Here is a 19055-nt window from a genome sequence, read left to right as displayed (position 1 = left end):
AAAATGCAACGTTTCGGATTTGACTGCTTCAAAAGCTCTTTACCATTTGGACGTGACTCAATCCGGACCTCCGACGGATAAAATATCCAACTTTAAAATCTTATATTGAGGTCTCTTTCCTATCTAAGGAAATAAAACATTATAGAAGTAAACAGAAACCTCTTTACCCTGTTTTACTCCCCTCTATCCCAGCACGGTTGGCACGTCCTGAAATTCGAAACGGCTTGTGTTTTCAATCCTACATGCGGCGCATGGTCTCCGGATGCCATTTCCTGGGGCTTTACTGCGCCTTCTTTAGTATCTGGCCGCGGAGTGGCTCCGAAAAGAGGTTTTTTCATTCAAGCGATGCGATTACTGTAATTGACAACTCGCATCTCTTTCTTGGGCCTCACGGCTCCCACGCAGGGGTATGGGGGTGATGAGGGCTAAATGAGGGGGTAGGGGTTAACTCGCATGTCGCTCCTAGTCTTATTTTTGTCTCTTTTTTGTATTTGTATAATATTAATGCGCTGGTACTACTCAACAAATGAAAAATCTTAGAATTAGAACTTAAACATCGAAAAATTTGAAAATAGAACGAAAAGGTTCAAGTTCTAGGTTCTTCATCATAAATTATCTGTCCTCTTGCTTTGCTTGCCCTCCACATCTCTTCCCTTTATTGCTCCCACGATTTCAGCGCCTGCCCGTGCAGACGCCAGGTAGTCGTTGGTCTCACACACAACCTCTATCCCCTCCCTCTATCTTCCTCACTCCAACACTGACCTAACATTGCTGCTGCTGTTTGGCAAGAACTCATCGTTGAGGTTGGGATCCCACCTCATTTCCACTGGATCCTCTGCATCTGCAACAACTATCTCTTCCTCCTGCTGATCCTTCGTTCTTCAAAGGATCAACATATTTTTTTCTCTCTGCCGTCATAGCCCGAAGGAGAGGTATCTATATCCATCCATCTCGTATCCTCTGGGGCTACAAGCAACACGTCATGCATGCACATCCAAGGTTTGCACTTGTACATCCTCGCAGAAAGCGTGGGGAGAGAGTCAGAAGCAGCTCGGAGGTAACCGTCACACTGGAAGATATTCAAGATCTCTTTCATCTCCGACAAGAGACTGCAGCTCAAACACTGGTAAATGTCTATTTATTCTGTTCCTTCGCGTAACTGATGTGAATTTGTTTTGATTTCAACAGGGAATATCGTTAACGGCCTTCAAGACGGCTTGCCGCCAACTTGGCGTTGCAAAATGGCCATATGCTCGTAGAAGATTGGATACAGAGCCGGCTGAATCCAGCGAGCCACCACAGACATTTGATTTTGATGCCTTAGGAAACCGCAATTTCACATTTCAGCCCGTGCATGACCATCGCCCAGAATGGCCAATCATCGGAGCCTCTTCAGTTTGGGTTCCTTTTGTCAGGAAGAAAGACATACAAGTTCCGCCTGACAGCCCAGCTCAAGAGCTCGTTGATGATCAGGGATCAAGGGAAGATCAAGACGGTCGGGATATCCTCAGCCCACATGTTGCGCTGAATTCATTGTTTCAAGAGGCTTTGAAACATGTGGAGGGTGCCTGATGAAAGCAAGATGAGCAGATTTTATTGATTCTTTGATGTAAATAAGATAAAACGAGCTTCAAATCTCAGAAACAAATTGAAAAATTTGGAAGCAAGTAGTTTGGTAATCTCTTTAATATCCCGGAATTGACACATGAGCCTCTCACGTTGATGTCATGTTATCTCTGTTGTGGGGTGTATCCAAATTCACTTTTCGTCCCTTGGGAATGATCCCATAGTAGTTCAACTTCGGATGAGAGGACAAATAGTGCGTCTGCAAATGTGTAAGCACAAAAAATATCAACGGGAAAGATGCAACCTTGATGTGTGGGAAGATAACCGTCGGTTTGATTGCTGGCATCTAAAACGAGTTTCAACATACAACTTGGTTATGAACAAGAGTCATCACCTGGTAGATTTCTTTCATGTAATTGAACATATTGGGATAGTCATCAATGCGGGATTGATCTGTCTTGAAATAAACCACATAAACCTTCAAACACATGTTAGATCTCAACAAAGCTTGCTTTCTCAAATTACCGGATCGAAGCGGATCAGAGTAACAAACAAACGAATATCCGCAACAGTGATTCTGTCTCCCACAAGATAACGCTTTTTGCTTAAAATCTCCTCAACCCTACAATCCAAACATAAACGAGAAAAGAGGAAAGGGTGCATCCACTTTACCTGTCTAGCGACTCAAAAAGTGCGTCGAAGGCCTTTTCGTAAGCATCCTGTTTCTGAGCGAAGCCACATCGGTACACTCCGTCGTTAATACGAGGATAAATCCATGAGTTAACTTCATCGATCTCCTTCCTCAAGTCTTCAGGATATAAGTCGAGATCAGGATTTTTGGCGATACTGTTGAAAGCTGAGTTGAACATCAGGATAATGTCTGATGATTCGTTGCTGACTATCGTTTTCTTCTTCTTATCCCAGAGCACTGGGACCGTGTACTTCCCTTCTTTGTCTCCGGCGATCTCGTACAGCTCACGAATGCTCTTCGCGTTGTTGACAGTGTCCGGGATGCAGTACGTGCACGGAAAAGATCCGTGACCGTTCAAGTTCGAGACTGGAGGATCGGAAGGATCTCTGAACATCCACCCGATATGCTCGTCCTAGTCCTCCAAACGTCACCACGACGAAGAGAGAAGCGCGAAAGTATTACCTCTTCTGGTTTCGTGCGTTGCCATGTTGGATGGACCACGCTGACACCGATCGCGTCCTCCAAGCCTTTCATCTTGAGCAATATCAAACATCTATCAAAAATCATCAGATTGAAATTCTGATTTTTCTCCATTAGACACCTATGCGCCCATGGGCAAGCATAAGAGATGTACAGATGGTATCTGTCTTTTTCAGGAGGGAAACTTTCGCTGCCAGGCTGGTTTTGTCTCAAACGATCTCAAAAATATCTTCAAAGCAAGAGTACCTCAACCCAATTACACCAAGCAGCTTTCTTTCTTTTGAGCTCTCCCGACTCATCCATTTCATCCAAGGTGGTGCGGGGACGTACTTTATTGACTTCAGACATTTTGAATGCAGAAAACCTGTATCAAACAGTCAAATCTTCGCTATTGACGTCTCTTTCAACATCAAAATCCTACGTTCTTTGCTGCCTAGCACAAGCAACTGGTTTGAAAAGACTGGGAGGCCCGATATTCCGTGTAGCGGAGGCTCTTAGGCCCGATAAAGCAAACGGTTTTATGGAAGAGAAAGCCAATGAAGTTTGGAAGGGCACAGATAAAGCAAAACAGAATAAGGGAAGTTTGTTCATAAAGTATGATGATTCCTCTCTTGTTTAGCCTATGGCAATGTCGCTTAGAACATTTGAAAAGCAAGGAAGAGAGCACAGAATAAAAGTTGCATATGCATGTTTGATGAGTCTGACAGCGAATGATTTCTAACAACAAGAATGATGCCTCGTTGATGTCATCAAGTACGTTGTGCCAGCTAAAAGGAAGAGTTTTTCATCGACTATCTGATGCGGTGAACTGGGATACGAGCGATAAGTTGGGGTGAGGGGTAAAGGGGGCTGTGCGAAGATTGTAAGGGGTTCAGGTTGAAAAATGAAGCGAATTCAAGAGGAGGGAATGGCAGAGGGCGGCATAAAAAAGGAATCGGACAAAACTATGAAATATTTGACGGAGCAAGAGGAGGAAGGCAGTTCGACTAGGACGCAAGGTTCACACCGGATCCCTGCAAGAAAGTCGGAGGGGAAGGGAGTCGAAATCAACTCGTCAACATGTAACGTGTGTTGTTGTGAGAGTCATCAGTGATGATGAGGTGAAGAGTTTGATGCCATGAGAGATTATGTTTGTGAAGAACATGGTGGGTTTGAAGGAGTTCCTGTCTGATCCCAGCGTTATGTACGCCTCGTATCCGCAATCTATGTTGAGGAGCAAACCCTACCTCATAAAAGATAATGTTCAGGGTAGTCCAAGGTAGGGTGGTCGTCGCGTGTGGGTGGGGGTAATATTTTTGTGTTCTATGACCGGTGATAGAAAAGATATAAAGGGGGGGTAGAGGGGTGCTGTATCCTGGTTGTGACAGCGGGTGCTCTGAAGGTTGCAGGTGGTACCTGGTCGTGCTGACAATTAAAAAAAAAAAGAAAGTTGTAAAGCAACCTACAATTCCGTGAATGGCCCCGGTGAGTAAAACTTTTGAGCTTGTGATCGGTCACTGAGACTCCCGAGACTGGGCCGGCCCGTTACCTCGAGGGCCCCGGGTACTGACAGGTACCGGCACTCGGAGTGACTGAAGGGCCCCGGGCCCGCCAAAGTATTTTAAAAGGGGGTGCGACGGTCGTCGAAGAGTGAGGGAGGGGTTAGTTTTACTGACATCAGACGGGGAATCATAAGGGTGGGGTCTAATCTGTACTTTGCAAGGGTGGGTAGGGTACCGAGGGTTGTCCAACCGGTCCCAAGAAAAATGAGGCGCATCATGGTGGTGGGATACGTCGCATGCTGCTCTGGCTTCCTAATGCCGCCGAGCTACCTTCCCGCTCACCTTCAAGCTCCTCGCGTCTCGCTGTCCTCTGAACCATCAGCTCATCCGGCGGTCTCCTCTCTCCCTTGGTCCTCTTCCTCTTGCCACCTCCCAGGGCAGCTGCAACAACGCAAGACGGCTGTTGCGCGTTGCAAACCGTCCCACGATGGTACACTATGCCACAATAGAGGGCGCTCTTCGTTACTGTCTTGATTGCAGGAGATGAAACGAGGCATCAGTCAAGCTTGCAAGCTGTTTTTCCCATGTTGGCCGGGTATTAACGGACTTGTAGCAAGAACCAGATTTTGACCAACATTGCAGCGTGGTAGTTGCTACGATGATGAATATAGTCCTATCCTCCCCTGCATTTGCTGAGACGGTCGCACAGGTGGAAGATTATTCTCGATTCCGTGGATCTGACATGATAAACAGGACGTGGAAATCCTCAAAGTCAAACAAGGGCTCCCGCAGGAGGTCGGAACACTCATGATCTTGCCCTTGATAGTCTACAAGATCTTCGCCTTGTCTCGAGGGGTGAGGCTGACGGCAAGTCTCGACTTCTCTATCCTTGCAGCCGTAAGGAGATGCAGAGGCGGAGGTGGAGATCTCACCGTTGCAAACAGGTCCTTGCCTACTGTAACCGATATTTTTTGTAATTGGACAACTCGTGTAAAAGACACTAGCGCCAATAGAATGAAGAGGATCCGAGTAAAGTTCTCAAATAATTGTACATGACCCATGGACGGGCATCACATGATTTCAAGTTCTAATTGGCTAAGGTGTTGGGTTTGAATCAAGTCGTTGATATCCTGAGAGGAAGTGAGGGAGGAGGCAACGTTGAAACCTGATTCTTTGGTCCCTCCATGAAAAGCAGACAGGTCAGTCGTCATGGCCTTCAACTTATTCAGAATCGTTGAGGCGACGGCAAGGTGCAGGTCATCAGGACGAAGAATCTGCAACAGAACGTCGGCCACGGCCAAAAAGAAAAACAATTGGGGCATACCACTTTGAATCCCAAGTCCTGCAATGCATTCTTGAGTTTACCACCAAACTTGTTCCAGTCATCTTCTTGTTGAGGATGCAGGTATAGGACGCCGCAGGCAGAACTCCCAAGCCTCTCTTTGACCCTCTTCAGCGTCTCTATGCCCTCAGGCAAGATGCTCCAACAGTCAAGGATGACCCCGTCGATCCCACATGCCATGGCTCCTAGGAGGCGCCGCGCTATATCTCGCTCAGTGTCGAGAAGTTCCGATGGCTTCATCCCCCGACAGGACATGGAAGTCCGTGCGAAGATGAGAACCTCGTCGTTGGTCCGAGCGTTGACAGCTGATTTCAAACAAGAGAAGAACTCGTCCGCATCAACCACGTCATCGTTCGTCATGCTCTTGGATCGATCCCCAAGGACGACAGCGCCAACCCCCATGCTTTCTAGGAGCTGCATGTAGTAGATGGCTTCTCTTCTCGTCTCGAAGCAATGAGGATGGTCGGCGAAGATCTGTATGAGTGTGAGGAGAATGGGGAGGAAGGAGGAGCGAGCTTACCTGCTTGAGAGGAAAGGCTGGAGAAATCTCAGAGAGGGCTGTCTTGTAGTCACTCCAAGAGACCAGAGAGGCGTGAGGGAGTCCAAAGCGGAGACAAGCAGAAGATTCAGAGAAGACGATTGCGGGGATTTTTAGCTTGGAAGCGAGCTTAGCCGTCCACATCTCACTTATGCCTGGCAATACGAAGAGTTTTCTCTGAGATTTGTCATTGACTCGTTCAAAACAAAGTTCTCTCAAACTAGACCGCGCTTCAGTGTTCTTTGACTCTCTGGAATCCTGGTTTTGGGTCTGCAGCTTTACATCACTCCAAGTCATAGTCTATCTCGCGCATACCTGTTGCAAACGGTTCTCATCTTGTTCGGTATGACATGAAGGCCTCCTCCTCTTCATCGAGTGAGTAGCGAACAAGTCTTCTTCTTTCAAAGAATCAAGAGATTCCTCCCTGTCTTCCGATTCCACACCATCCCTGTCTTCGACTTCCGCATCTTCTGCGACCTTCATCCCCCCACTTTGCAAAGCCTTGGTCATCATCTTCAGCTGCTCACGTAGAAGTTTGTTCTCATTTTCCAAAGATTTCAATTTTTTCCCCCTGTTACCCTCCAACCCATCATCGGCTACAGAGTCACCTCCACTTTGCTTGGAGTCGTCAAACTTTCCCAGCCCAGATTTTTTGATAACGCTCTGAGCTGCTCTCTCCTCCTTCAACATTTGCCTGAGCGAATATTTCCCTTGTGTTTCCTTCTTCTTCTGATGAGGCTTAATCTTCTTGTCAAAAATCTTTGCAACCAATCTCTCCATCTCCTCGATCTTGCCACGTTCCATTACATTGGAGTCGATTCTGTGAGAGGAGCAGATTCAGAACAGATTTAATTGCATGACGTAGCTGACCTCGAAGAAATAGAATCAGACTCAAAGTTTTTTATTCGTTCTGGGAGCTGTTTCAAGAGTTGACTTCGTTCATCAGATAGCAGGGCTTCATCCATGAAAAGCAAAAGCAACACAAGCAGCAAAGGCTGGCTGTAAATCACTCTCCCAGACATGTCCAACACACGTTGTTTAGATATTTCTCAAAACAATGATCCACGCAAGTCGTGACATCCTGTTAATGCAGATTAATACCCAAAATCGAAATCCATAAGTGGACTAGAGACATTACACGCAATACAAGAGTATTCACACAAAAAGATTGGCCAATGGGATCCACCAATGTCTTGCTAATTGTTTTCTACTTGATTTCTTATTTTTCCTCCTTTCTATATTTTGCTCGCCTTTGTGTCAGGCCTCAGCACCTTCTTATCTGCTGTCTGACTCTGCCTCTGCCTCTTCCTCTGCCTGTTTCCTTCAAGGTATCCAGTTGGGTCTGTGTGTTTGTCTTCTTTCTTCGTCCTTCCTTGCATGCTACCTCTCTTATGAACGGCTTCCACAAGCTCTCGATCCTCCATGTCAACATTCTTACTGAACCGTGCATCACTCGGTTTTTGAAATTCGAAATCCAGGATCAGCGACTAATTTACATTGATAAGTTGGATTTCTGCCTTTTATGTTTGCCTATGCAAATTCTGAGGCGCACTGGATAAATTTATATAGCTAAAAGCATTTCTTTTTTATAACATGCTAGCTGATAGGTTTTTCGAAGTACGCCCGACAGGAACAGATACGACGCTGGTCATTCAGACATGAGGATCAGGACGGGGGGGAGGGGGGGGAAGAGAAGGGAACGAAAGCTGTAGTCACTCTTCTCGTGTCGTATCCACTTCAACCAAGAGCAACAGATGACGTTGTTCCGCACAATCACTTTGATAGCGATTTCGTCTGTTGCCATAGCTCTTCCTGGAAGTTTTATGTTAGATGAGATGGAACCAACAGACATTGCGTTTGCGTTACAAAGACTTAACATGTCCTCAAATACGATGGAGGCGGTACTTCAGAACCAGGTGGATGGAAAGTTCTTATCTACTCTTGACTTGTACGGCTTGTGTAATGAACTCGTTATGGATGTTGATTCGGACGCTTGCTTCGAGCTGTACGCATGGAAAGAAACTTTGCGCTCGCAGCATCCCATGCACCCAAGAATGAGCTTTCTCGAAACTCACATTCCTCGTTGGCTGGATGCTTACTCAGCCACGCACAGGAGGAGACGAAATCGGCTGCCATCTGAAGACAACAAGGTTCTGATATGGACCTGCGGGCCGTCCGGGTTTTCTTGTTCAGGATGGGGGAATCGCGTGTTGGGAATCGTCTCTGCTTTCATGCTGGCAGTTTTAACCGACAGAGTGTTCTACATTCATTTGGAGGAGGAAGACACAACTAGAATCGACAATTTCTTCCTCTCGGACCTGATTGACTGGCGGATCCCAAAGCACATGTCCAGTAGCATATCACCATACGGCAACGATTCGGACTACATTGCAAACTTTTTCCCTATCACTGGGCAGGAATTGAGCCAGCAATTCCGACAATTTGCTCCTGCCGAGCTCGAAAACTCGAACACGATCTGGCTCCGTGCTTCTCATGGCCTATTCACGGATCTCTGGCAGAACGTCAAGTTTGAGGAGAAGCTGGCAGATTTTTCATTCTGCGATGTCGATCTTACGTATTCCATCCTTTCCAGTGCTCTCTTTCGTCCGCATGGTGCACTTGCAGACGAGATTGTAAAACTAAAAGCCATGGTCAACGATCGATACTTGATTGGTCTTCAGATTCGATTCATCGAAGAGTCTCGGCTCAACATCTCTCACTTGACGAGGTTCTTTGACGTTGCAGAACAGATTGAGAGAAAGGTATTGCATGTTTTGCGCTTTTGTGTTTCTTGAACGTTCAACAGGAAGGCATTACCCAAGGACAAAGCGTGTGGTTCTTAGCCACCGATTCAGAACAAGTTGTGAATGTAGTGGCACAGAGCAAATACTCTGACAAGATTTTACATTATCCCGGGCCCGTCAAGCACTTGGCAGATGCTGACTTCATGAACAACTACAGAGAAGCGCTCAAGGTGTTCTTAGACTGGTGGATGCTGAAGGAGTGTGATGCAGTCGTTGTAAGTGGTGACAGCACATTCGGGGTTTCGGCGTACATGACGAATTATTACGACAGAAAAGTGGCAGGAAAGGCATGGAATCTGTATGCAATATTGTATTGCAGTGCTCAAATGTGCTCCCCTTGTCACAGCGATTTTCAACCGCACATTTGTGGGCCCAGCGACATTTGCTTTAACGGATTGTACGGCTTCACTCTGACCGACCATCTAACTTGCTCACACGATTTCCTCACATCGAAATGTGTTGTCGGGCTATCAAAATCGAAGGCCTCCTCTTTCAGGGAGCTGCTAGGCGAGTCACATTGGTACAGGTCGAATAGGTCTGTGGCAAGGAATGCTGTGCTGCATATCGTATGGCCAAGACGCCAACAATCTGTCAACAGTTCCAGACACGGTTTTTTTCCACTCAAGCTTGAAATGAGGGGTGTTCCATCGAAGTTCTTTCACGCATGCAGTATGAGAATCATCTTCAACGGGTTAGATTCGGTCGTCGGAACACTGTCTGAATTTCAGGAAGAGGGATTCTGCCGAACAGGAAAAATGCAATGTTTCCCCTCCGGTATCCATCTTCTTGCAGTGTTTATGTGCTAACATCCAATTCGAGGCTGTGTCCCCTCGCCTTCAACTTTGGTTACCTGTCATCTGAATCTGGACATGAAGATTCCGCACGGTCTGACTTTGTTGGGTAAGTTGATTGTCCTGGCAACTCGTCATCACATCCCTGAATTTACTTTTTTTTTTACAGAAGTTTCATTAGATTGCAAGTCAAAGACGGAGGTCTCGCTTTGGAAATCAGTGTCGTTCTACTACGATTGACCCTCGTCGTTCAAAAGGATTTCTTTTCTCTCCCCACAATGAGTTCGCCGGCTGTATCCTCCTTCTACCAGCTTCTCTCCTCCAACTCATCTCCTTCCGACCAACCTTGCAACTATTTCTACCGGTTCCTCCCCTGGACTCTGTAACACATTCGCTTGACTGCGCTAGCGCTCCCGTGGTCAAGGAATGTACCGCACAACGAATCATCCCCCTCTTATCCGCCTTATTTTGTTGACCCCCATGAGATAAAAAGAATATCCCAAAAAATGGATAAAATTTAGTTATAGCAAGATAAGAGCAACAACATGAATCGTTTGGAAATGCTGACTTAAAATAATGTAAACATTGATCTCAAGGCGCTTATGGCCCTTTCATAAGGGCCAGAGCCTGTTGTACCCTGGTTTACAGGGTAAAACCACCCCACCTTTACAACCGTTGAAAAGACTGTCTTTCGAAGCCACTACTCCGGTACCTTGCGACGCCCATGTCCTTCTCCCAGTGGGAACCTTGATGAAGCAAGGTATGCAGGAACCTACATCTACACACAGCACCCAGTGATCTATGTCTCTCATAAAATCTCTATCATGATTCGGTAAAAACTCAAGGATACACTCATTAATCTAATCCGGATTTGCTGGACAACATGTGTAATTCAGGCTGATGCGTTAATATACCAAATAAGCACGAACAAAATCAAAGATTTGAAACACAAACAAAGCCTGCTTCATATGTTTTCATTTGTATTAACAAATTCAGAAAAGTCGTACAACTCTTGAAGTATCTCTAAAACATCAGAATTTTGACCGTTATCGAATAAGACGGTTGCAAAGAGAAGAAAAAGAAGAGAAGAGGAGTTCCCAGAGAATAGCGTCACGTTTTTCAGCCGAATACTTTTGATAAAGAGATAATGACTGCACTTCATGAAGATTGGGTTTCCTTTTGTGACAGGTGTCTGCTATTCGTGGTTGTGTACGTTCGCAAAGCATTGTGACAATGACCGATGTTGTGGACACGTTGAAAACCATTGTGAGAAAAACCCTGCACATGTAGCAGCGCTTCGTCAAACAGTGTCAGGAATTCATGATACTCTGCAGTCGGGGATGTTGTGCTTTGAAGTTCGAGGCTGGTTGAGTCCTGATCCGATGCTTCAGCAGATTCGTCGTTGTCATCTGAAGAGGACAACTGTTGTTCTGCAGATCTTTGATCTCGATGAACAGATGTAACACTGCCCTCAAAGTTGCTCCAGGGTACCAGTCGTTGATGAGTTTCTTGATTTGATTGACCCTCTGCCTGTCTGGAATATGGCCATCGAGTCAATCCTAGCTGTCGGCATGCACTTTTGAATGCTGTCAATGATATTCCCTACACGTAAACGTCAAAGTTATTCTACGAGCAAAAGAACAGATAAGAGTGAAACATAAAAACTTCATGACAGAGGTGCAACGATTCATCTATCTTCCATCACAACCTCTTGCAGTGTACCAACTTCTTTTGCACACATCGTCATATGCAACTGGACCTGGTAGATCACTCACCATTGTACGAGCTGCGTCAGCCTGACGCAAGTGGGATAGTTGCATGATATCTTCTAAGCTGATTGAGACATGATCCTGGAACCTCCTGCTCTCTCCCCGCTTCTTTCGAGGGAACACATGCGCGAGGCGAGGGGCCAGCATGGCCAGGAGGAGTGGCGGGCAGATCTGAGAGGATTGCTCGTCGTGAAAAATAAAAATAGAATGGATATTGGAGGGTAGGGTGGTCAATTGGTAACCCCATAAAATCAATAAGGGGGTGGCTCTGACGAGGTCGTAGCCGGTCTAAGAAAAAAGGCCAGAGGGAGGTTGTATATCAGCGATGACGGTGGGGTGGGGGTACTGTTTCTGAACGCGAACGGCTAATTATAGGGGGTAGTTGCTCTCGGTGCATCTCTTACCTCGGGGGTAGGGTGGATTGCCATGACTCCTTTGATTTGCCATTTTTAAATTTTTGTTTTTATTTGATTTGATACCCTGGATTTGCAAGGGAAAACCACCCCTCTACCTCCCTGGCTCCTGTCGAGGTTGCTCTCGAAGGACCCTTTTGGAATGTTCATGACTGGTGGGGTAGTTAGTCCTACATCCAAAGGGGGAGGGAGGGGTGGGGCTGTGAGTTCTTCTTCTGCATGCCCGAGGCGAGCATGTATCTCGGTTTCCCATGACTCACCCTACCCCCACCCATTTTAGCCAGTTGAATCGAAAATACACCAGAGCCCCCACCCTCCAGACCATTAAGAAGAACCCCGACCCTTGCCCCTGGGAACCCCACCTACCCTTCTGAAAATGGAGATTCGGGCAGAAAGTTTTTCTTTACTCAACAGTGAAGTAGGTCGGCAATTGCTCTTATCAGGTTCTCCTACCTTCCTAGGCCACCCACCTACCCTGCGAGTGATGTCAGCAAATCGTCTGAATCGTTGCGTTCATATGAAGGCCAGAAGGTTGGGTATCCGAAAACAAAACTCCTCATAAAAAGTCGTTATTCTCGGAGGACCGTAATCGAAAAATCGTTTTACAAGGAGGCATAAAACTGTTTTTGATACTTCGTGTAAAATTACAGCACTCTTACTACTTGGTGTCCAGCACCACATGCTCGCTCCCCTGGCAGCGAACCGCAGTGGAAGCCCACAATCTGATCAAGCAACCAACCAAATTTCAAGAGATACAAATTTGATCTGTTCATCGTTTGAAACAACTCCTGGCCTCTTTGTCTTGTAAAATTCCCTCTCTCAATCCAATCCTTCTTTCTCTCTTTATCTGTGCTCCTCCAAGCTCCCTCCGCATCCCTCCCGCATCGCACCTACGTCTACCCCCGCAAGAAACATGGAGAAGCCCAGCGCGGATCCGATCGCGTCGCCCTCACCTTGGAGTCTATCTCCAAGCTTGTCGACATGAAGCAAGTCGACGCCGCCAAGACATTTGTAAGCTTGCTGATGTGACTGACATGGGTCGTCCGCTGACCTTGAGGTGCCCAGGGGCTATCGCTGACGGCGTTCAAGAGCGCTTGCAGACGCGTAGGCATCCATCGATGGCCGTACCTCCGAAAGCAAGGCGCTAGCACAGAGCGGCAGGCGTCCTTGGCACAGGGGAGGCGGGCAGGCAGTGAGGGAGACTCGACCTCTGAGGAGCCTGAGGAGGTCTCAGGGCAGGAGGAAGGAGAGACGGAGGGCGTGGCGAGGCGGAAGCCCGTCTGTCTCTTGCCGATCGAGAGCCTAGTCAATACAAGCGAGGCGAGGCCTTACTCACCCAGCAAGGAGAGCTCGGGATACTGGTCGCCAACGCACAGCAGAGAGCAGCACGATCTTTTCGACGAAGCGCTAGATCATGTGCTGTCGAGATACTGGTCCATTCGCTTTGTTTATATCTTGTAGAAAATCAAAATCAATTTTCTCTTCCATGAGCCATCAAGCTTTTTACCGTACTACAGTACGGAATTCGTCCGATTCCTTTACCGTCTCAAAAGACAGCGACAACCAAACCCACTGATCCTGCCAACTGCGGGCACTGCAGACACAGTCCAAGTTGCGTCACCGTCTGGCAGCCCCCCGGCGGAGCGCAAGTCGAGGGCCGGCCGCGGGCGCGGCGCGCGCGGCCTGTGCGGCCAGCCGCCTGAGCGGCCGCGCAGCCTACTACCGTAGTACCGCCGGCTACCGTACACGGGGCCGCCGGCCCACCGCTCTTTACTAAGTTACTCAAAGTTACTGTAGGCATTGCAGTGCGGCGCGGCTTTGGCAACAGCAACCCACGGTGACCGCCGGGCGGATCGGACCGAGGGTTCGGTCGCCGTCCGATCGATTCAGATTGGCGGGCGCCGGGCGGATCTCTGACTGTGGCCCAAGTTTACTCAATGGCAACTGGTGCCGTGACCTGACGTCCGTCTTTTACTAAAATGTTTTGACGAGCGCCGACTTTTAGAGGTGTTGACGTGCCAATCGGAGGGTCTCGGTATACCCCGTCGGGAATGTATCACGTTGCGGCTGATCCGATCGCCGGCCCGGGCGCTTCTGAACCTGCCACAAGCCAGCCAGTCAGCGAAATCAACGAAGGATTCAAGATACCATTGTATAGATTGTTTTCTATAAGTGCAATTAATGAGAAAATGCCTATCCTGCCACCTGACACTTTCTAGCCTCATGGAGGGTGCTCGGTGAGAAAGGGACATAGCGGACTAAAAGTGTTTTTGGACTCCAGGGGCGAAGAAAGCAACCCTTCGCGATACGGTGTTGTTTTCAAGGACATCACGTTACCTTGGTGTAAGCAAGTTTGGAGGGCTATCCAATTACTGTTTAGCTCCCTTGGTGACCCCCTCACACCCCCGCCCCTTCCTCCTCTTCTTAAGACCCCGTCCTCCCGTCCATCCACACCACGTCCCTGAATTGTGTTGATCCCTAGAGAGCCTTTCCTGCAATCTTCACGACTTCCCTTGGCGAAGCTGGTCATCCATCCCTAGTTCACCTCTCCTATCCCTCAGCAATCCTGTATCCTTGCTGACCTCTTTCTCACTGGCTCTTTCTTCTTTCATCCTCGCTAATCTACCCTCCAAGGCCTCAATAGAACTTCCTCGATAACCCTCCCCCACTGCCCCTCAAAGCTTCCTCCGCCTTCTGGATCCACACCCAGCCATGACCCCCTCCCCTCCCCGTCATCCCCTTCCCTCCCTCCCGCATCGCACCTACGTCTACCCCCGCAAGAAACATGGAGAAGCCCAGCGCGGATCCGATCGCGTCGCCCTCACCTTGGAGTCTATCTCCAAGCTTGTCGACATGAAGCAAGTCGACGCCGCCAAGACATTTGTAAGCTTGCCGATGTGACTGACATGGGTCGTCCGCTGACCTTGAGGTGCCCAGGGGCTATCGCTGACGGCGTTCAAGAGCGCTTGCAGACGCGTAGGCATCCATCGATGGCCGTACCTCCGAAAGCAAGGCGCTAGCACAGAGCGGCAGGCGTCCTTGGCACAGGGGAGGCGGGCAGGCAGTGAGGAAGACTCGACCTCTGAGGAGCCTGAGGAGGTCTCAGGGCAGGAGGAAGGAGAGACGGAGGGCGTGGCGAGGCGGAAGCCCGTCTGTCTCTTGCCGATCGAGAGCCTAGTCAATACAAGCGAGGCGAGGCCTTACTCACCCAGCAAGGAGAGCTCGGGATACTGGTCGCCAACGCACAGCAGAGAGCAGCACGATCTTTTCGACGAAGCGCTAGATCATGTGCTGTCGAGTTGAGGAGTTCAAAAATAGGAGCTTGTCAGCATTCTGATGAGTCATGCAACTAGAGTGGGCCATTCGAGCTGGTGGTTCAACGGTCCAGTGCTTGTACGGTACTACCGTAATTTAACAGACGGTTCGGGCAAACTTGTAACTTGTGGCGTTGAAGCCTCGCCATGCTTCAGCCTTTCGAGTTTTTGTGTGTATTCGAGTAGTGATAAGTAGTGTTCTAATTAAAGCCGCTGCTAGAAGCCTGAACCTGATTCTGAGGCTTGCAATACCGTACTAGGCTCAGTCCGGCGGTCAGGTGCGGCGCGGCACTGCCGCAGTGCCGGACTCGCCTCAAGCCGCAGCGCCGCGCCGCGCCGCCACGGTGCTTTACTGTACGGTCCCTCACTGTGACCGTCGTACACAGTCGGATCGGGCCCTCAGCGGGTGACTCAGTGACTCAGAGGGCCGCCCGGCCGCCCGGCCGGTCACTGAGGCTGCGGCCGGGCCGGCGGCCTGCTGAGGGCCCGGGCCGGGCTGAGCTGGACTCCCGGGCAGCGCCAGGCGGCCGGCACGGCGGGTGGCCCGCCGGGGGCGGCCCCGGCCGACCGTCACGTTCAACAAGTGACTGAAACCGACTCAGTGGGCCTCAGCCTACGGTCGCCGGGTCACTCAGGGCCACCGAGTCCGTGACCGTACACCGCGAACGTTCAGCGGACCCGGCCCGGCTCGAGCCTCCGACGACGAGGGCCCGGCTGCCGTGACAGTGATCGGACTGCCCGGCCCGGGCAAGGCCGCCGGGCCTCGGACTCAGTGCCTGAGGACCTCCCGGCGGGGCCGCCGGGGCCGGGGCCCGGCCCGGCGGGCCGAGTGAGAAAAGTTTCACTTGCGGCAAGCCCGCTTCAGTTCCTCGCCGGTCGGGGAAGATGTCGGGGATCAGCAGGGGATGGTTGGCGACGTGGATGCTGGGAGCGATGTTCATCGTTGCTGTGAAGGTGAAGGAGGAAGAGGAGGGTGCATCGATGGAGGGAGAGGGGAAGGGGAGGGGAAGGGAGAGGAGATTGAGGCATGAAGGAGAAGGACATACTCTATAAGGCGGAAAAAGTTGTTGAGAACAATTTGGTTGATACGAAGGGCGGGCAGTGAGGAAAGCAGGACAAAAAATGACAGTCCATCGGCAGAATTCAGCTGAATCATCAACATGTAGAGTCATCTTTATGGGATTATCTCACACCAATACTGCCCCTTTGTTCATTTCGAGGATCTCCGTTAGTTTACCAGTTGGTCATCGTCTTGTGTTTCAGGGATAGTGTGAATGCTGCTACAGGGAACGTGTAAAAGGCTGTGTGAACGCGTAAAATGTGACAACTGTCACGTACATGGATGGTAGGAGCAAAGACATTCAGAGTCTGCAATCACGAGAGGATAAGCAAGAGAACCACTCAACTTTGACCACGAGCAGGAGTAGGAGAAGGAGCAGGAGAATCAGCAGGAGCAGAAGAAGGAGAGAGAAGGAGCAAGAGAAGGAGCAGGGGTAAGTGCAGGAGCAGGAGCAGGTGGGAAAGGAGTAGAATCCTCTCATAAGAAAAGTCTATTATCCCTTGGTCTTGGAATTTGAATTCCTGGTCACCGGACTGAATGATCTTGGATTGGATTGCAGGGCAACGGACAATGTTTCATCAACTTCCTAGACGGTAAGGGTCATGCAGATGTGAAGGAACTCTGATGCTTGTTCGATGAACAGGCTGTGTGCGCCATCCGGATTTTAATGGTCTGAGAGACGATTCCAACATAGCGGTGAGTCGTTCCTCTAGCTCTTGCTGCCAAGACCTCACCCTATCCTGCAAGTATTCCACCATGCAGGTTGGAGAAGTGGAGGGTAAGTGCCTTGCAAGAGCAAAGGACTACTTTGAATGGTGCGGAAACAATCCGACGCAACAAATCATCGCCACGTTCATTCCTACGGGAAGCCAGCACGTCTTTCCTCCAGACGAAGAGGTGGAGGAGGCGATAATTCAGGAGGAAACCCAAGACCCTGCCGGAGAGAAGTCAGAGGAAGCCAAGGAAAAAGCGAAAGCAGAGAGAAATGTATGTCTCACCTTTTACCTTCTTCTGTGAAGATTTGCCTGTTGCCAGGTAGAGGCGTCGACAAGTCTGTCGAAAGTTCTCCTTCACTTCTCACAAATGGCAACTGTGGACAACTTGATGTACACATTCGCTGCCATTGTAGCAGCAGCTTTTGTTCGTCTCTTATTGTCATTGTGGTCCCTCTGCCTTCAGTGCTGGCGCTCGTTGGTAACGCTCGAGCATGACGATACTTCATGATGACTTGCTACCTTAGGAGAGCCGCTTCCTGTGCAGAAAGATCGATTGGACTTTACCTGACAGACAGAAACTGATCAGCGAGAGCAGCAGGTAAAGTTTCTTGCTACCTCGCATGCTGACGGGCAGATTGCACGAAAGCGACAAGTGGAAGAAGGAGAGACTGGGGATAGAGCTGGAAGGAATTGTTTATGAGGTGGCACAAGGTGTAAGGAAAGAGCAGGAAAGCAAATTACAAGCGCGTTTGGTACGTATGCAGCTATGGAGGAGGGAGGAACGAGGGGGATAGTGACCTTCATGGTCGATGTGTTCTGCAGGTCCCAAAAGCACTAAAGGCGATCAAAGCTCTGGTCGACAAGTACAAACCATCGAATGTCTTCATCATTGGCTTCTCTCCGTCATCTAGCGATGTGCGATGAGAGAACGAGATCATCCTTGCAATGACGAGGCTGACTGACACCGCAGCAAGCGAGGCTCCTCCAATGGTTAGATGATGTCGGCTTCTTCGGGAGCACGAGCTGCGTCTCCGATGTCGGTCATGTGAGAAGAGAAGCGAATCAAATGTCTTGCAGAATGTGAGCATCAGCTTGACCAGGTCTGGCTCCTTGACAGCAGAGCGCGGGTCAATCAGGTCAAGAAAATGTCCTGTGTTGTTTGTTTCTGTTCGTTTCCTGTCTAGATGTCTAATTACGTCTCCCTCCCTTACTCCCTTCCCCACACACCTTCCCTCCCCTCCCCTCCTCTCCTCTCCTTTCCTCTCCCAAGCTTCCTTCTTGGTGCAGTGCTCTTGCGCTGTTTCTGCTCTCTACAGCTACTTCCAGTGAGCTTGTCGTGCCAGGCCAAGGAAGTGGTGGAGACACTGAAGCTTACGTCTCTCTTGTCTACCAGCTCGAAACTCGCAGAAGCTCTTTCTGCCGACATGCACATCGACGTCTTTCTCTTTGGGCACGCGGATAAGTCACAAGGAAAGGAAGTGAACCAAGGGGAGGAGAAGGTCAAGCAAGGGGCGAAGAGGATCCTGCCCTTGAGCAAGCTACCGTTGGCCTGGGGGAGCTGCTGCAAGTGAGGAGGGAGGAGGAGGAAGCGAGGACGGAGATGATGTCGTGACCAGGAGGAAAAGATCCCATCCATTCACCTGGTGGACTGGGACGAGCCTAAGGCGGGGAGACAGGAGCAGGGGAACAGCAGCTCTGGCACCGACTCCAAGAAAGCGGCAGGTCCTTCCTACAGCCTTGTGGCCGCCTGCTGCTCTGACGGCTACGCAGGAGAGGAGGATACCACCATATTTTTTGACAGGTACGAGGAGAGGAGAAGTCGCCGCATGCATGACAGGCTCCCAGGCGTCAGCGCGACGCTCCTCTCCGGCGAAATCCGAAGAGCTGACAAGAGCACGTGAACTAACATGCTTTGAGGATGAGCATGAAATGGGCAGGGAGTACTGCACTGTTACAATGAGTAAGGAGAACGAGAATGAGCAGCAGGAACAAACAAAAGGAGAGTAGGAAGAGGAATACAGGGAACAAACACGTCTGGTTTTCTTTATTATGACTGCACTTTCCCTGAAACTTGTCTTCCATTTGCTCAT

The 19055-nt window shown here is 49.4% G+C and overlaps 8 protein-coding genes across 8 annotated transcripts; 5 read left to right on the top strand and 3 right to left on the bottom strand.

The window, feature by feature from the left end:
- Positions 1-1714: 1714 nt before the first annotated feature.
- Positions 1715-3085, bottom strand: GUITHDRAFT_69037 (hypothetical protein; the record flags this gene model as incomplete). The annotated part of the gene is made up of 8 exons (XM_005834998.1): positions 1715-1825; positions 1871-1912; positions 1961-2044; positions 2092-2188; positions 2239-2669; positions 2720-2810; positions 2859-2935; positions 2984-3085. The coding sequence occupies 8 exons, from the start codon at positions 3083-3085 to the stop codon at positions 1715-1717; spliced, it is 1035 nt and encodes a 344-aa protein (XP_005835055.1).
- Positions 3086-4701: 1616 nt separating this feature from the next.
- Positions 4702-5269, top strand: GUITHDRAFT_151920 (hypothetical protein). Its single transcript, XM_005834997.1, has 4 exons — positions 4702-4813; positions 4861-4927; positions 4972-5115; positions 5163-5269. Exons 1-4 carry the CDS (start codon positions 4803-4805, stop codon positions 5193-5195), a joined length of 255 nt encoding a protein of 84 aa, XP_005835054.1. The 5' UTR covers positions 4702-4802; the 3' UTR covers positions 5196-5269.
- Positions 5270-5288: 19 nt separating this feature from the next.
- Positions 5289-6902, bottom strand: GUITHDRAFT_162521 (hypothetical protein; the record flags this gene model as incomplete). Its single annotated transcript, XM_005834996.1, has 4 exons — positions 5289-5492; positions 5543-6034; positions 6081-6275; positions 6414-6902. 4 exons carry the CDS (start codon positions 6900-6902, stop codon positions 5289-5291), a joined length of 1380 nt encoding a protein of 459 aa, XP_005835053.1.
- Positions 6903-7852: 950 nt separating this feature from the next.
- Positions 7853-9293, top strand: GUITHDRAFT_137020 (hypothetical protein; the record flags this gene model as incomplete). The annotated part of the gene is made up of 3 exons (XM_005834995.1): positions 7853-8860; positions 8905-9117; positions 9249-9293. 3 exons carry the CDS (start codon positions 7853-7855, stop codon positions 9291-9293), a joined length of 1266 nt encoding a protein of 421 aa, XP_005835052.1.
- A 1378-nt stretch (positions 9294-10671) lies between these two features.
- GUITHDRAFT_151919 (hypothetical protein) lies at positions 10672-11622 on the bottom strand. Its single transcript, XM_005834994.1, has 2 exons — positions 11469-11622; positions 10672-11295 (listed from the first exon to the last, which is right to left on the bottom strand). Exons 1-2 carry the CDS (start codon positions 11607-11609, stop codon positions 10852-10854), a joined length of 585 nt encoding a protein of 194 aa, XP_005835051.1. The 5' UTR covers positions 11610-11622; the 3' UTR covers positions 10672-10851.
- A 1234-nt stretch (positions 11623-12856) lies between these two features.
- Positions 12857-13336, top strand: GUITHDRAFT_106150 (hypothetical protein; the record flags this gene model as incomplete). The annotated part of the gene is made up of 2 exons (XM_005834993.1): positions 12857-12886; positions 12941-13336. The coding sequence occupies 2 exons, from the start codon at positions 12857-12859 to the stop codon at positions 13334-13336; spliced, it is 426 nt and encodes a 141-aa protein (XP_005835050.1).
- A 1251-nt stretch (positions 13337-14587) lies between these two features.
- Positions 14588-15178, top strand: GUITHDRAFT_106149 (hypothetical protein; the record flags this gene model as incomplete). The annotated part of the gene is made up of 2 exons (XM_005834992.1): positions 14588-14758; positions 14813-15178. 2 exons carry the CDS (start codon positions 14588-14590, stop codon positions 15176-15178), a joined length of 537 nt encoding a protein of 178 aa, XP_005835049.1.
- An 896-nt stretch (positions 15179-16074) lies between these two features.
- GUITHDRAFT_137019 (hypothetical protein) lies at positions 16075-18866 on the top strand (the record flags this gene model as incomplete). The annotated part of the gene is made up of 13 exons (XM_005834991.1): positions 16075-16143; positions 16476-16523; positions 16809-16842; positions 16893-16945; positions 17012-17236; positions 17490-17563; positions 17600-17717; positions 17788-17880; positions 17936-18010; positions 18066-18101; positions 18282-18464; positions 18582-18687; positions 18736-18866. The coding sequence occupies 13 exons, from the start codon at positions 16075-16077 to the stop codon at positions 18864-18866; spliced, it is 1245 nt and encodes a 414-aa protein (XP_005835048.1).
- Between the last annotated feature and the right edge of the window lie 189 nt (positions 18867-19055).

The sequence above is a fragment of the Guillardia theta genome (genome assembly GCF_000315625.1).
Source record: "Guillardia theta CCMP2712 unplaced genomic scaffold GUITHscaffold_23, whole genome shotgun sequence".
Lineage (NCBI taxonomy): Eukaryota > Cryptophyceae > Pyrenomonadales > Geminigeraceae > Guillardia > Guillardia theta.
This window is presented reverse-complemented; position numbering and strand designations above follow the sequence as displayed.

What these genes read in the sequence shown, in the direction of transcription:
- GUITHDRAFT_151920 (XM_005834997.1), top strand. An exon ending in TTGCTGAGACGGTCGCACAG is followed by an intron (nt 4,928 to 4,971) that starts GTGGAAGATTAT and finishes CATGATAAACAG; the next exon opens with GACGTGGAAATCCTCAAAGT. An exon ending in ACTTCTCTATCCTTGCAGCC is followed by an intron (nt 5,116 to 5,162) that starts GTAAGGAGATGC and finishes CGTTGCAAACAG; the next exon opens with GTCCTTGCCTACTGTAACCG.
- GUITHDRAFT_151919 (XM_005834994.1), bottom strand. Translation starts at nt 11,609, where the DNA reads ATGCTGGCCCCTCGCCTCGCGCATGTGTTCCCTCGAAAGAAGCGGGGA. An exon ending in CTGACGCAGCTCGTACAATG is followed by an intron (nt 11,296 to 11,468) that starts GTGAGTGATCTA and finishes GTTTACGTGTAG; the next exon opens with GGAATATCATTGACAGCATT.